The 16,381-nt window shown below is 42.4% G+C and overlaps 1 protein-coding gene across 1 annotated transcript in view; it reads left to right on the top strand.

Moving 5' to 3' along the window:
• Positions 1 to 16,381, top strand: part of LOC146859207 (tricarboxylate transport protein, mitochondrial-like) — a 187,880-nt gene that overhangs the window by 158,802 nt on the left and 12,697 nt on the right. The window contains exons 5-7 of the mRNA XM_085649884.1: positions 5,763 to 5,847; positions 13,844 to 13,948; positions 16,023 to 16,138. Coding sequence (XP_085506010.1) covers positions 5,763 to 5,847; positions 13,844 to 13,948; positions 16,023 to 16,138 — 306 coding nt within the window. The remainder of the gene's footprint in view (positions 1 to 5,762; positions 5,848 to 13,843; positions 13,949 to 16,022; positions 16,139 to 16,381) is intronic.

Genomic DNA, 16,381 nt, shown 5'->3' with positions numbered 1-16,381 from the left:
TACGATGTTCCCTGGACCTATATTATGGTACTGATATGAAATATAACAACACCTCACATTGTAAATAAATAAAGCCAGAGGGATGAGGAGGTAATGTGTGGTACTTGGAGGGCAGTTAGGAAGGGGTGCTGAAAGACATGACAGCGGTACGCACAAAGGCGACAGGAACAGAATCCAAACTAATTCAGAAATTTGTGTGTGGCGCGGAGAAGAGACAACATAATTTACTTGGAATGCTGAGGTTATGAAAGAAACTGTGTTTAAGTGGCAGGAGATCAAGGGAAAGGCTGCAAGAGCAGGCCTGAAGGGAAAAGAGTCAATGTAAATAAACTGGTGGGGGAAAATGACCGAGAAAGCTTTTTGGAAACTATTTGGAGGCTAACCGTTTAACTTTTCGTTTATTTTAGCTCACTCTTGTTCAATGTACTTTTTTTTGTACTGTCCGGGAAGGAGTTTCTAAGCTTATCTTTTGTCACTAAACATAAATGATCATGAACAATATGTAGGCATTTATTTGCCTCATCTCCAATAAAGGCATGAATTTCCCATTTATGTGCTTTCTATGTGCATGTTAACCCTTAGGCTTCACATCATGTAATGTTGCTAATCAAAATATATTTACGAATAAATAATCATTGCTTTAGGACCAAGAATGGCGCTTAATTTGTAGAACTGTGCATAGATGATATTTAAGTGTAGCTGAGGATAGAAAAAATGGCATGTAATGTAGAACTCGCTGTCAAAGGTGATGGTTGATGAATGAGAGCAAAAGGATAGACAAGTGAGTAGAAGCAAGATCACTGAGAATCTTGAGAACCAGAACGAATGCGTAGAGGGCACTGTGTAGAATCAACGCACGCGAGCACAGCAAGCGAGCCCGACGGCAATGAGGGGGGGTGCGGGTGGGGTTCTCCCCCCACTAAGATTTTTTTTTTTAATTGCCATCTTTTTGGTGCGATTTTCAGCACTATTTCTGTGATAAATGGACTAAAAATTCAGTTCTTCTAGGCATTAAGAAAAGAAAACTCCTACATTATTTCAGATAATTTCTGGGTTACTAAGCAAGTCTGACTTCTGAAGAGGGCTAGGGTACTAAGCAAGACTGCTTTAGCTCTACCCTTTCCAAAAGATTACACTAGTTAGCGATGTGAACAAGTTCAATAGACAAATCTGGGGTCTACTCTAGGGAGAGTCCCTCTCCTGAGAAAGAAATTAAAAAAAGGTGCATTTTAAAGAAAATGAATGCAGCGATAAAGCAAGGCTTATTAAGCAGTGGGAACGTATAGTCTTGAAATATTAAACACATTAAAAACTGCCCCAGACCACTAAAGTAGAGCAGCACGCACCATGATAACAAACCCCCCATCTCCCACCATCACCCACCCACAAGTTTACAATATTGTACCTCCCCCACCCTTCTCTGACAATCTACCTTAACACCCCCAAAAACATTCACAACTAAACTTCAAGACTGTGGAGAAGAGACAATCCAAGCAAAACTCGAATATAGAATTGTTGTTTGTTTCGACACGGTAAGCTACCACTACAGTCAGAGACTGCTATTCATTTGGGTCCCTGCTCTCTTATCACCTTCATCATAGGGGTTAAGAAGTATACTTAAGGGTTATTTTGTTCCCTCTGCAGTACTTGACATCTATGGCTGAAATATGGCCTCACATTTTCATCAACTCACGAGTATCAGTCAAGAGCCTATTTCTGTCATGGTGGGTGCCGTTTTACATCTTCATCTAACCTGGACAACTGGCACTTTGTTTATGTGGTGAACTGCAGGTACTCACAAAGCACCCCACTACCATAAAACGCAGCAATAGGCCCCACCGTTTAAGGTACTTTCACGGAGACTGTTGGCGGTGCGGCTCTGCCGCTGCTTCCTTTCTGCATATCGCGTGGTCCTGCCCCAAATTGGTCTCAGGTTTTCCTATTGGTAAACCAGATTGTAGGTCGAGAGGAGGTCCCCTCCCCCCTGATTGGGCTGCTGGGTTATGTCAGAGACACTCCGCCACAGTCGTGCAAGCTGCATGCTTTGCTTTTATTGTTCGCCAAGAGGCGGGTGGCTATCCATTGGGGATGGCGGGGGGTGCCCACGGTGAAGGGTTGGTTGGCGGATGTAACATATGGTTGTACGCAGCTTGCTACGTTCTGGGAGTTGATGCCGGCTGCATCCCGGCCCAGGGACATTTGGGATCCGTTTGTGAGTTGGGCTCGTGAACATCAGCACAAAGACTCGGAGGCGGGTGGCCTGAGTGAATGATACGACAGGGGAAATTGCGATGTGTGGGCACTGCGCTTTGCTCCTAACTAGCCGCGGAGGCGATGCCTGTGACATTTGCATAGCCTAGGTGGTGATTCGTGTTTCCTTCCAGGGCTGCTCTATCTAGGTGCCGTTGCGGAGAATAAGGGTCTTGTGGGCTTCTGGACTGTGTTGATTGGTATGTGGTCCCCATCTAGGTATTGTTAAGACGACGATTGAAATATTTCCTTTTTCTGTCTGACACCGACTAGTGAGCTGTATGCACCACGCTCATGATGCTACATGGCAAGGTTGTTGTTTGTTCTTGTTGTTTTGACCAGTATACTGCTCCATGAACATAAATTCGACAGTGTATGCCATTGATTCGCGCTGATGGCGTGACGCCACGAGCATTAGCTGCCTGCCTCCGGGTTGTTGTCTAAATAGCAGTGTACACTTTGATGGCAAAATAAAGGTTTTGAAAACTTTAAAAAAAAAAAAAAGGTACTTTCACGGAGTCCTTGCTGAGGTCGTTGTGCTGCGACCCTAGCCAGAAACTGTGTATTCCTGCTAGGCTCTATTTACAAATGTACAGGAATGTATACAGTTCCCTTTGCAGGTTTCTTTACCAAACTGTTGCCTACTTGCTCTAGTCCATTACTCCTAGTCCGCTCACTGGCCATTACAGGGTGGGGATACCTATCTCACACAAACTCGTCTGGAGTGCCACCATCAAATGTGGGGGCTCAAAGTCCTTTCTAAGCAGACTCTACAAAGAGAGGGTCGGCGGGGTGGGGGGTGGGAATACTTCCATTATAAAAATGGTCACTCCCAGTTTCAAAAGACTGCAGTACATGTCAACTCCTGCTATATCGACAACAACTGAGCGTCTAAGACTACATCACCTTCAAGAGTTAAGCAATAACTGATTCAGCTCACCAAACTAAAGTATTAGGCAATTCATTGAACTTGCTATAGTATCTAGTTAATCCAGTTCGAAAGGAAACCAGCAATACATTCTACAAGAATTGTCCACACAGCCTCAGACTTCAGGATGCCCTGGAGAACTAGCATTGCACCATTACAATAATAGGTGTGCTTTTATCACTGGCATATATGACAATATTTTAGAACAGGCAAGTGGTAGATGTTTGTAAAAAATAGTAGGGAGAATCTGTTATATTCCACACTAACATATTGAAGCAGAGGCAATGTCCCTGAATCAGGGCTATTGGTATGTATGATGACAAGCAGCATTTCATTTTTTGCTCTTTAATAACATTGCGCAAACAAAAACTGAGTTCTAAACTCTGGCAAACAAAAACAAGAACTCTGTTTTTGTTCGCACTTTGTATAACGGCCAAAAATAAATAGTCCAGGCCTGACACATCCTCTGATTTCCGCCTCCAAGAATTAATGACAAAGCGTTAAATTTTGATATCCGGGGGTAATTCATGGAGGGGGAATAGGATTGTGTGTACACCTATCAGACTATATAAGACTGCAATTTATGTAAGCATATTTTTCAGTCTGCTAAAAAATACATATCCTTTGGTAGCAGTACCTTTAAGAAGTTACACGTTTTTATCTGCGAAAAGTAATGGACGATGGGTTTCGAGTATTTGGCATAATCAGCATCGTCTCAGTTTCTAGTGCATCTTTCATAAATCAATTAACATTAATATTCTCTTGTGGATTTCTAATACTAGAAATTGTAATATTTTCTGTTAATAAATCATATTTTAGTCTAATACTTTAAGCTGAATAAACAGAATAAAGTAAAAACCGTCGAGGAGTCCAGTTTTTCTACAACAATATCAATTTACCAGAAAAATGTCACTGTAATTAAAAGAAAAGACAATGTGAGTTGTGTAAAAGAAAAGAAAATTGGTACCTGTCTGGCGGCTGTGAGAGTACCGTCCACATCAAAGAGACACAAGACGCTACGATCATCTGCCATTCCAGGGACTACGGAGATCAGCTGCTGCAGAGAATTCTTTACAACTGGAAACTGATGAATGGCATAGCTCAACTAGTATTGAACAGTCAGCTGAGCAGACACATTTCCCCGGCGGTTTGGTGGGGACTATAGTTCTACAACCCACTATGAATACAATACGAAATGGCAATAGTAAGGGAGCGAACTACAAATCCCGAATACTAAAAAAAAAACTTCCCCGCTGGTATCAAAAGCGTGTCAATAGCAGGGAAAGACCTGTCCCCGAAGTTTAAACATAAAAGTAGGACATACGTTGCAGGAGCGGAAGCTGAGTATGGTTATAGTTAAAGACAGTTGAAAAAAAGAGATTCATTTCATCTTTAACATTTATTTTTGCAGATTTATATAGCGCGAACTTGACCGAAGGTATCGGAGCGCTTTACACGAACACCAGTTACGTAGCACAAGGGCACATTCATTTTTGGTATGCATGGGGAGATAAGTGAATTGCCCAGAATCACAGGATGCTGTCCCCACGTGAGGATCAAACCCGGTTCCCCAGCTCCAATTAAAGTCGGCAGCTCTAGCAGTAAAGCAAATAGCGGAACTTTTCGTCTACTTTCAAATGTAAATCAGTCGCGGCTCGGGGAACGCGGGTGGGGGGGAGGGGTCGCACGAGGGTGGAGTGCCGGGCCGGGAGGGGGGGGGGGAGGGTTAAAAAATAAAGTTTCATTAAACAAAAAAAGTGAAAACTTACCTGACCGCCAGGTCCGCCGCCGCATCTGCTGTGTGTTCCTGTGCCAGGAACCGGCGCCGCGTTGGCGCCTTCGTGAGTGGCTGGTGCACCGTGGCAACCCTCTCAGGCAATCCAGACGCTGCTCCAGCAGCGCCAGGATTGGCTAGGGCATGGACTGTCCCCGCCCATAGGAGAGCGGGGGCTGCGGCCACTGGCCAGTAGCAGCCCTCGCTCGCTCTCATAATGGAGGGCACTGCAGGCTATACTAGTGCGCATGTTCGGCCTGGTCACAAAAATGACCATCCCAAACCTGAACATGCGCATTGGGCCTGCCCTGCTAGTGCTGCTGTCACTCAGTCTGTGAACAACAAACCCAACCCTCTAGTGCTGCCCCACCCCTTTCAGCAACGCGTCCTCCTGACTGACACCGGCCGGTGAAGACGTCAATCTTCCTCCATAGTCCATGTGGTTAGTGGGACAACGCCCCAATGGACGCACTACCCCTGCTAAGGGCACAGAGGAGTGAGAGATAGAGAAAGAAAAACTAATACCCATACTTCATGCTGACATAGTGATGATAGAAGTCTTTAAATGTATCGAGAGCCGCAAGCACAGCAATGAAAGTATTAATGACATTATCCATTTTGTAAAGTAAAGTGTTTAAATCCTCTAAAAATCTTACCTGAATCGCAGATATATTTTTACATTGAAATACGACTTATTTTGTATTATGTGTGATTGTAAATATAGTATCCTAATAACTATAAAATGTGATGCAGACAAATAATTTTTAGAAAATTGATTTTAATATTGTGATATTTGACTGTTGCGTTTAGGTAAAGTTTATCCACGATCGGTGCTCACCCATGCCAAAATATCGCGGCTTCTTCCATGGAGTTAGAGAGATCGTACGAGAACAAGGTATGCAATTTTGTTTTTAACAATGCCTGTGTCTTCACCAGCCCCGCTTTTTTTACCATAAAGAAAGCTTAGATTGATGAAAAGAAATGAAAAGAAAGGTTTGTACAGCGCAACTGTCACTCCTGACGTTGTCTCCTGGCGCTGCAGATAACTTAAACTAACTGTAACTATCCGGGCTAGATCATAGTCAGAGAGCGGACATCTGTTAAGCCGAAGATCCAGGTCTTAAGGGCTCTAAACAGGTCTTCACTTTGAGTCGCTCTCAATTCCTTTGGCAAGTTATTCCATGCTTTAGCTCCCAAGACCAGTGGTTCCCAAACTTTTTGGACCCATGGCTCCCTTGCCCTAATTGGCAGTTGGCCGTGGCTCCCCAACATTTTTTTATGGGTGGGCGGGTGGGGGGGGGGGGGATGTAAGCTCGACCTCGGGAGTACTTCCTGTTGTCTTCCTTAAATTAATTGGGATGCAATGAAGGTAGTATAATCATATTTGTAACAAAATACGAAGATAACAGCTGTTTAATAAAACTTTGTTAAGTGTGAAACGATACAAGATTAATAGCCATATGTTTCCATGCAGCATTTATTAACCACACAACAATAGTTCACAAATTTCTATATAAATATCTTTTCAATGAACAGGTAAAACAGAGTCCGAAATTTACCTTACAAATCCTAGTGAGATGGATGTGCTTGTTTTTCCTTACATAACTCCTGAAATCTTGGAGTTATTTTTGAGATTGCAACACGCATTTCTTTTTCAAGGTGAATTTTTGCCCTATATTTAGACTTTATCACTGCAACTGCTGAAAAGCCTGCTTCACAAAGGTACGAAGTAGCAAAAGGGATCAAAACATGCAGGGCTCTCTTGCTAATCATTGGATATTCATCTCCAGCTTGGCACCAGAACTCAAGCAGTGACTGAGACTGGAACCTTACTTTCAATGTTGAGTCACTTGAAACATCAATAAGCTGTTCTGCTTCCTCATTGTTGAAATGCTGAGGTATCTCAGCGTTGAAGGGGTCTCTCACCCATTTTATTGGCTCCACTTCATCCTCTGGAAAATATTTATCAAGGTAGAAACGCAGTTGAGACAAATACAGAACAAAAACTGTCCTCAGTTCCTCCTTTAACGCCATCTCATTCTCCTGCAGGAATTGGTCCAATGAAGGAAAACATTTATAGTCACCTTTGCTTAGACTGCTTTTCCAAAGGATCACTTTCTTCTTAAAGCCTGAAACTTTGTCTGACAGTTGCAAGATGTTAGTATTATTGCCTTGCAAGGACTTGTTCAGTGCATTCAGTTTTTCAAATAGATCAGAAAGAAAAGCCATTTGTATTAGAAAGTCTGCATCAATAAACTTGTCAGCAAAACAATGTTCATCACCATGTAGATATGAGTATATTTCATTCCTCAGTTCATACACCCTAAGCAGGGAGTTACCTAGAGACAGCCACCGAGAACTACTATAGAACAAGAGACATGAGTGTTCCGCACCCATGTCCTCACACAGTTTAGCAAAAAATCTTGCTTTCAATGGTCTTGTTTTAATATAATTTACCACTTTGATGACAATTTTCAGAATACCATGCAGTTCTTCACTGAGGTTTCCTGCTGCCAGTGCTTCTCTGTGAATGATGCAGTGTGTCCAAACAGCATTAGGAGCTTTAGATCGTATGCGAGCTTGAAGTCCTTGGTAGCATCCTGCCATTGAACGGCCCCCATCTGTACAAACTCCAACACATCTCTCCCAGTCAATTTGATTCTGTTGCATGAAATCATCCACAACCGCATACAAGTCTTGACCTGTGGTTCCACCTTTGATTTCTTTACAAAACAACAAATCCTCAACAATTTGTTTTTCGTATAGAAACCTGACATAGCAAATAAGATGGGTGTCTTTGTGGTTGTCTGTTGCCTCATCCAACTGGAGTGCAAAGTCTTTGCCTCTTAGATTACAGATGAGCTGATCGTTAATATCTTCAGCCATATCATTTATCCTCCGGCTGATAGTATTATTAGAAAGAGGCACTTTCAGCAGCTGTTTACCCGCATCTTCGCCGATCATGATTGTTACCATCTCAACAGCAGCAGGCAAAATCAGCTCTTCTGCAATTGTGTGGGGTTTTTTACTCTGTGCAACTAGATAGGCCACTTTATATGAAGACAGGAGGGCGTTACTATTAGTTTTGGTTTGTTTTGAGAAAGTGGACTTTTGTAGTTTGGCTTCTGCAACTTTTCTTTCAAAAAAATCCCTTGGCTTTCCGACCACATTTGGGTGAAGACTTTCAAGATGCCGCTTAAGTTTACTTGGAAGCATGGATTCCAGAGCCAAAACTTTTAAACAGATTGCACATTGAGGACGGTCCTCGTTATTAACCCGGACACACGTGAAACCATAATCCAAATACCTGTCATCGTACTTTCTATACTTGGCCTTTCGTTTCCCGTCGTCTTTTTTGTCAGAAGAACCTGCAACTTCACTTTGCTCAGACGAACTTGAACTTGGCATTAGAAATCTCTTCATTGTCAATCACAAAGATGGGAATCAGTTCCTCTCGTCTTTCTATCTGTAAAGTCCCTGGTCGTCGTTTCTTTTCCTTTGCTGAAGTATTTCCAGGTTTCTTCCAGGTGTCATCCACAGTCTCCACGGAATAATAAGCCTGAAGTACAAAACATCCAGGTAAGACAAGTATAAATAGAACTAAAGTTATTCTCTGCCTAATGATGGATCTATTATTTCTGTTAGTTTGCAGAACCATTTTGCAGGCTCAGAAATTTATAAATCAGTACGCGGCTTTAGAACTGGTGGTGCCCAGTGCGACAATGTTTGCGCCCCACAGATTCCATCACTACCACCCTTTAGCAGTGCCCCCCTCAAGTCTCCATGACCACTCTCTCTCAAATATATTGAATCAGTTATATAGTGCCACCTATACCAGTGTAAGTTGTCAGGGCACTTATCACACACACATTACACAGAGACAATCAATCATATGTGTGTAAATTAGTGTATAGGAAATGTTTCATAAGCCAGAGGACTACAAGGTAAGTCACATGTCATCCATACTGGTGGCAGACAGTAAGTGTGCTTAGTCTGGAGAGGCACAGACTCAGAATTTAAAGGGTAGTGGGGGTTCCATTTAATAATTAGGAGTGTTTGTTACTGAAATGAACCCTTTTTGAAACAGATTATAATGAAAGATGGAGGAAAACATCATAGTGCTCTAATAATCCATACTGTTTGCATGCAGCTCTTGAATGACAGTTATTAGCACATGTTAGGATTTTAACATTCTACACTACTTTTAAGCAAAAGATCTGACAAAGGCACTGACCTATTTAAACTAGCTTCACTGTGTGATGTGCATGATACACATTCTTTGCAGCAGGCACATTAACACTGTCTAATTTCTTTATTCACTTTTTTGAACCTTGCATTCCATCCTTGATGTTTGCCACGGTTGGGACGTTTGGTATAACTAACTTTGCCTTCATGAAGCTTCAAGTATAATTTCTGTCAAGGTTTGTTTCCATCGGTGTGAGTAGTAGTGAAGTACTCGTGGTCAGTAGAGTCTGAACTAAACACTGATAATGCCCAGTTTCCTAACCTCTTCCAGAAAATAATGTAGTTTGGAAGTAGGCAAAGCTTGGAAAACAGTAACGCAGGAAAAAAGTGTGGCTGAAAAATAACGCGCAAGAGTGAAAGACTAAGTGAGGAGTGCTGGAAGAAAGATGCATGCGTGGGAATCAAGAGTAGGCAACCTTGGTATTCATCAGCCCCCACAATATGCCAGCACTAGGCTCCTAAGAAAAACTTTAGATCTCACACTTTGATTTTTATTTTATTTATTTACTATTAGGCCTTGGATTGCTTTCTTGATAAAAGGAAATCGTATAGCGCTTATTCAGCTGATCTGAACTGCAAAGTAAAAGTAAAAATAAAAAGCCAAAGTGCTCGGCGTGCATCATATATGCTTGCGTATGTCCACACAATGACCATCGTGAAATTGTTAGCGTTCCAAGACGTCAGCCATGCGTTCACTTGCAGATGTGTCGTGTCACGTGCACACACGTGTATTGTACCACGCTGTAGCGACCATGCATAGAAAGTTAACAGGTTGGTATTTGCCTCTAAAGTGAATGTACACCCTTGCTTAGACAGAACGGGTCTTTTCGTTGTAATTAAGTATTCGCTGGAGCGAAAAATATTAAATCAAGTTAGTATTTCTGTTAACAAGAAGAAACCGCCAAGAAGCAGCATATTTCTCCTCTATAAGCACAGTATGCGGTTTTGGCAGTTTCAACACTATAAATCGGTTCATGTTTGGAGCGCGCTTATTAAGCTGTTTCATTCAATATCGCCCGATTTATATATCAGCCGTAAAATACTCTCGTCTCACTAGTAACTGATACTGACTCTCCTAGCCTCCTACTCACATTGGGCGACTCACAAATTCAAGGTACCAGTAGAACGGGAACGACATGGTAGTTTTTCAATACATTTAATGTGCAGTTTATCCTTTGACTGAGAACCAAAATACATTCTGGGAAAAAAAATGTCCTTCGAGCCGATTTGAACCAGCGACCTAAGGATAACAGACACTCCACTACAGTCCTCCGCTCTACCAACTGAGCTTTACGCTTTTTGTTTCTAGTGAGTCTTTCTAAATGTGGCCTTACTGCTTTGTCGAGTACGTTCCATGTAGTCAACGTAAAAAAATAAAATGGCAAAGTATTACACATGTACTACGGTCCATGTCTACACAGCAATAAATGTGAGAGGCAATACAAGTGACTACCACTACTACCTCAAAGAACGTCCGTAAATTCAGCCTAGCGTTCGTTGTCTCTTATTAATTTTTTACAGAATATTTGTCGTAATTCAAGTACTTCTGGGTCGCATGACAGCCAGTCCGACGGCTGAACATTATTGTCTCACTGTGTAATCAACTTTACTTCACTGTCTTACCTTGGCAACGGCAGAAGACGGCCGGCGGTAGAAAGCGGCGGGCGGCAAAAGACGCAGCAGTAACTCCCCACTAACGCCAGAGCTGCGTACGTATGGCATGCGTATGCCAGTAATGGAGACTACCTCCGACGCCTGAGAATGCGCGTACGACGCGTATACGTACGTACGCACGCACGTACGCCTCCAGGAACAGACCATGTCCCCAGTTTTTGCAGGTGGGACAGCTTTTGCCTTCAGCTCGCTTTTCGCTTAATTTTTCAACATTGTGGTCGCGGCGCCCCTGGCTCCTCATTACGGCGCACCGGGGTGCCGCGGCGCACAGTTTGGGAACCGCTGCCCAAGACCATAGCTGATTTCCCTCCTTTAGATGAGAATTTAAACCTAGCTATTGCCAATAAGTTTGCAGAGCTAGATCTTAGTGTCCTTGTTGTGATGTATGGTTTAAATCTAGTGGAGAGATAAGCAGGGCCTACTCCCCGAAAAGCTCTGAAAGTTGTCAGAAGCAATTTAAACAGGATTCTTTTGTGAATCGGAAGCCAGTGCAGAGTATTCAATGCAGCAGAGGCAGACGCTCTACGAGGAAGTCCCAAGACCAATCTGGCTGCTGCATGCTGGACTACCTGAAGCCGTCTCAGGGAAGACTTGTTCGTCCCAACGAGGAGGCTATTACAGTAGTCCAGCCGTGACAGTATAAGAGCTACTGTCACCGTTTTCCTAGCTGCGGATGGAATAAGATTGAAAAACTTTTTCAATGTTCTAATATAGCTGAAACAGATCCCTGTAAATTTTAAGACATGGGGCTTAAAGGAAAGAGAGGAATCAAACAGTATCCCCAGATTTTTAGCAACCTCAACCGTTGAAGGAGGGGCTACAATATCATCTGGCCACCAGTCTTTGGGCTGGAACAGATTGTTTTTACCAATGGGAAGGATCTCTGTTTTGTCGGTGTTACAACAGAGATGGTTGTTGTTCATCCATTTAATGACTGCTGAAAAACATGCTTTGAAGTTTTCTTCCACTTTTGTCGATCTCTCTTCTAATGACAGAATAAATTGGGTATCGTCTGCATAGGACGTAGTCTCAATCCCAAAGGACGAGATTAGTGAGATGAGCGGAGCCATATATATGTTAAACAAGAGGGGACTAATAGAGGCCCCCTGTGGGACACCCGTAGAGACAATGAATTCAGATGACAAGCATGATCCCAAAGAGACAACCTGTTTTCTATTTGACCAAAAAGATGTAATCCAGGCCAATGCCAGGTTAGTGATACCACAAGATCTTAATCTGGCTAGCAGGATGTCATGGGAGATGGTATCAAACGCCTTCCTGCCACTATCCATGATGAATTTTAGGGTGTCTGATATCTCCAGTAAAGCTGACTCTGTTGAATGTTTTGGGCGAAAACCCGACTGGCGGGGATGAAGAATAGATGTAGACTCAGTGAAGCTAACAAGTTGGTTATACACTATTTTCTCTGACATCTTACCCAAAATTGGTAGAAGAGATATAGGCCTATAATTGGATAAAGTTGACGATTCCACATTCTGCTTTTTTTTAGGGGTTTTACGATAGCAGATTTTCATTCCTTGGGAACAATACCCAAGGTAAGGGAGGAATTCACTATACTATTAATGATCGGGTTCACAACATCAATGATCTGATGTAAAAAAATATGATGTAGGGTAGCCAGGCTATAACTAACAGAAAGGCTAAACAAAGATAGCCATAGAGTGCGTTAATAGGTCCCCTGAAGTATGGTTGTGTGATTTTATTCAAAAAGCACCCATTTGTTCAAGCTTGTTTTCTCGATAGGCAAATTGCCTTTCCCAAATATTCAGAAACAACGGAATATCTTTTATCTCTAAATTGTTTAAATTGATTGCAATAAGGTTCTTTTTTTTTAAACGATCGCATCGATTTGTGTTTCCCTTTAATTGTTCTTCTCTTCTCCCAACAGCTGCAGTGTTCTTTCTAGCACATGTTCTGATATGATGAAAGACTGTTAGTCTGTTCTTTGTTTTATTTCTGTAGTTTGCTGGTCTAGTTTTGGGGAGATGGGTAGTGCTCGGGCAACCACACACCCCTCTTTTCCATTCCATTTATTTACTTGTAGACCTTCTTCCTTATGCCATCCCAACTCCACGTCCCGTTTTTTTTTTTTTTTTGAGGGGTACTAAAACTACACCCCTCTCCCACGCCCTTGCTCCACTGACCTCACTTCTCCTCCTTCATTTTCTTTGCCCCAGCCATAATCCTCATTTTGGTTTCTGTTTTGTTCCCAGTGATGTTTCCTCAATTCCTGCTCCTTTGTCGACCCTTTATTCACTTTCTTCACTTCTTGTGTTTAGTTTATCGGTACCGTGATGGTAGAACTAGAAAGCGACTAAACACTTTTGCCTTTTCAAAAAAAAAATATATATATAAACAGCTTTTCACCATCCTCTTATTCATTACGTTGGAATTGCAAGTGTGTTTTGGGATTCGTTTTTCAGTTTACCAGGTCCTTACATTTTTCTAAATTTTTCACGATTTTGGCAACATTGAATTTCAACATTTTGGATTCACACATTTGGTGTTCTCAAATTATGTTTTCCAACTTAATCGCATACTATTCTGAAACTTGCAAGTGCTTTGCTCAGTCTTCATGGTTTATTCGCTCTCAGTGATAAACTGCCATCGTTTCAACCCGAAAACATGTCCCCTTTCCACAAACGCAGAAGAGAGAGCCTCTCTTCCTCCTTTTCATTCTTCCTCCATCCGATTGCAAAAAAGGGAACTCTTCAAAATGTAGTGAGGTAGTTTAAAAAATGTGATTATTGTGTTATTTTCCCCTAAGCTTAAATCTTCCCCCTGTTCCCATACGTCTTTCCACTAATTTACATATATAAAAACATTAAATTCCTATATTTCACCTGCATGCCATAGGCTGATTTTTCATTGGTGTTGTCAGAAACCATTCGAATGTTTGATGCATTAGTGTTGAGAGTTTTCCTTTTCACAGAGGCTACATTTTATTCTAGGTCTGCGTGGAACATATCAGGGAGTCACAGCTACGGTTCTCAAACAAGGATCCAACCAGGCCATCCGCTTCTTCGTGATGACATCCTTGCGGAACTGGTATACAGGTAAATACAAGATCAATATTATTCTAGTACTCATTGTTGCCAATAAGAACTTCACAGGAAGTTGCTATTGTCACTCTACCTGGGCAGGAATTGATGGCGAGAGAGAAGAGTTTTCTTCATTGGTGAATGTGTACAGTAATGGGGAGATAAAACGGAATCATTTGTGTATGCTCATAAAGTAAAGATAAATGTAAAGCACTGAGGACCAGAAGAAATCATTGGTAAATACTGCAAGGCCGTCTTCTCCCATAGGATAATATTGGCATTACCTTATCACATTTTATAAGTGTAATTTCCAAATGGGAAACGGTAACTAGGTCATGTTTGGTGTCTCTGGACAACAAATTTTAACTCCTAACTGATGAAGAAGTCTGATTTTAAATTACAATTTTTAAAATTCCACTTTTTGAAAGTTGGCATGTTCTTGCCTTAGCCATTAAGTGTCTGTAGCGTGTCTCTGGGTCACATGACTGGATGTAGGCGACAGTTGAGCTTTGTGTATTCCTCCTAGACAGCCACACACAATGAGGAGATAAGGTGTGACTGAATGAGCCATCACTGACCGGTTGGGTGGGAGGAGCTGGACGCAACCTCACTTACACTTGAATAGGCTGTATCCTGCCTCCACACAATAGGCTTCATACCCTCTGTAGTTTGTCTGCAACCAGAGCCAGGAAAGCATGGCATCTGCCTCTAGAAGCTAATCCCCACTTCAAAGGCACAACTTTGCATAAAAGAAGAACCTCAGACGCCAACTCTTCAGTACACTTGGGGACCAGTAGGTACTCTGCCAGAATGGACTGCTGTACTACTATAAGGAATGCCACTCTGCTGGGCTGCTGCTCCAAAGGAACTGCTGCCCTGCTTTGCTGACCTGCTGCCTTCTTGCCTGGGGAAGAACTGGACCTGCAACTTCATCTTGAACCCAGGACCCCAGAGTGGCTCCAAGGGCTAGTCTGCTGACCTCCTGATTGGAGCCTCAGAGACATAAACGTCTCCCCAACCTGCTCCTGGATGCAGCTGCAGTGTGTTCCTGACACCCAAGTGGTGACTCTCAGGTTTTGGACCCTTGCTGTGGCTCATGTGCTCTTACATCAAGCTTTTGGGGTCTTTGTGACTGCGAATGGACCCGTTCACACCGAGACTGCACCACCCACATTGAAATTCAGCGCGACCAGCCGCCAGCCCGTATCTTCTCACAGTAAGCATTGATCACCTGCGGATAGCGCCAACGCGAAGTGCTTGTCTTGCTGTTGGCGGCACGCTGACTACCACCCGCAACCATAATACTTGCTCCTCGTGACCCTCTGTAATACGAACTCTACTCTTGGCACAAAACATGAGAAGTTAATACTTCAGCCGAATTAATCTGTTACTGCATCTGACCTGTGGGGTTTGCAAAAATTAACAAGACTCTGCAGTGTGTGTGTTTAGGGAGTGCACATTTAGCTGTATAGCAGTGGGACCCTATATATGTTCGGAGTAGTTACGGTTCATCCTGATGTTACAGGCACCAAGATCACAATTTAGGCAATATGAGGTCTTGGGCTTGTTACTCCATGACACAGGTCTTTAGATGCTTCATGAGGTGGAGAAGTGATGTGTATGTAATGAGGTGGTGGTGAGGGGACACCTCACAGTTTTCCCCAAGGGCAGTTTTCGTGTCTGAAAGGTTTCTAGGCTGAAGCCAAGTTTAGGATATTAGTTTGCGCTGTGACAATATTGGAAGAGAGCTATACTTAAGCGATCTATGTAAGAGTGTTACACGTAATGAGAACATGAAGAAGCTGATCATCAAGATCATCAAGAAAGCTAGAACGATAAAATTGATGTTTGCTCTATGTGAGAGATGTGGGATCGAGTACTGTCCTTAAAAATGTAAAAAAAGAACATGTATTAAAAATGTAAAAAAAGAACATGTATTTGTAAACTTGTATTTGTAGGCCACTCACTGATTCAAAAGAGGTGCATCAGTGTTCTCTTATTTCTTCTCCTACTCTTAATTTCATCTATGTATTACAATGTGTGAGACTGTGCTATCATTCTCTTTTTTGTTTTTAACATTCTTCACCAGCTGATGATCCTCACAGAGAGACAAATCCATTTGTTACAGCTGCGTTTGGTGCCACAGCAGGGGCCGCTAGCGTCTTTGGTAACACACCAATAGATGTTGTTAAAACCAGGATGCAGGTGAGAAAAGAGCCCATTTGCTCAAATTTCATTTATGGCAATGCCACAAAAGAAGCCCCGCAAAAAATGACCCAACCTTAGAAGCTGCAATTCTCCAGTGATTTGCTTTTCACTGGGCACGATCTCTCCCATACACTTCATGAATTTACTCATTTTAGAATTGCTTGCCAAGAATACTGCCTTGCAACATTTTTGATCTTTTTTAGTAATGTCAAAAACCAAAGCCAGCAGCTTACATAAGTC

Source organism: Triturus cristatus, chromosome 3_2, assembly GCF_964204655.1.
Source record: "Triturus cristatus chromosome 3_2, aTriCri1.1, whole genome shotgun sequence".
In the NCBI taxonomy this organism is placed as follows: Eukaryota; Metazoa; Chordata; class Amphibia; order Caudata; family Salamandridae; genus Triturus; species Triturus cristatus.
Note: the sequence above shows the minus strand (reverse complement) of the source record. Positions and strands in the feature narration are given on the sequence as shown.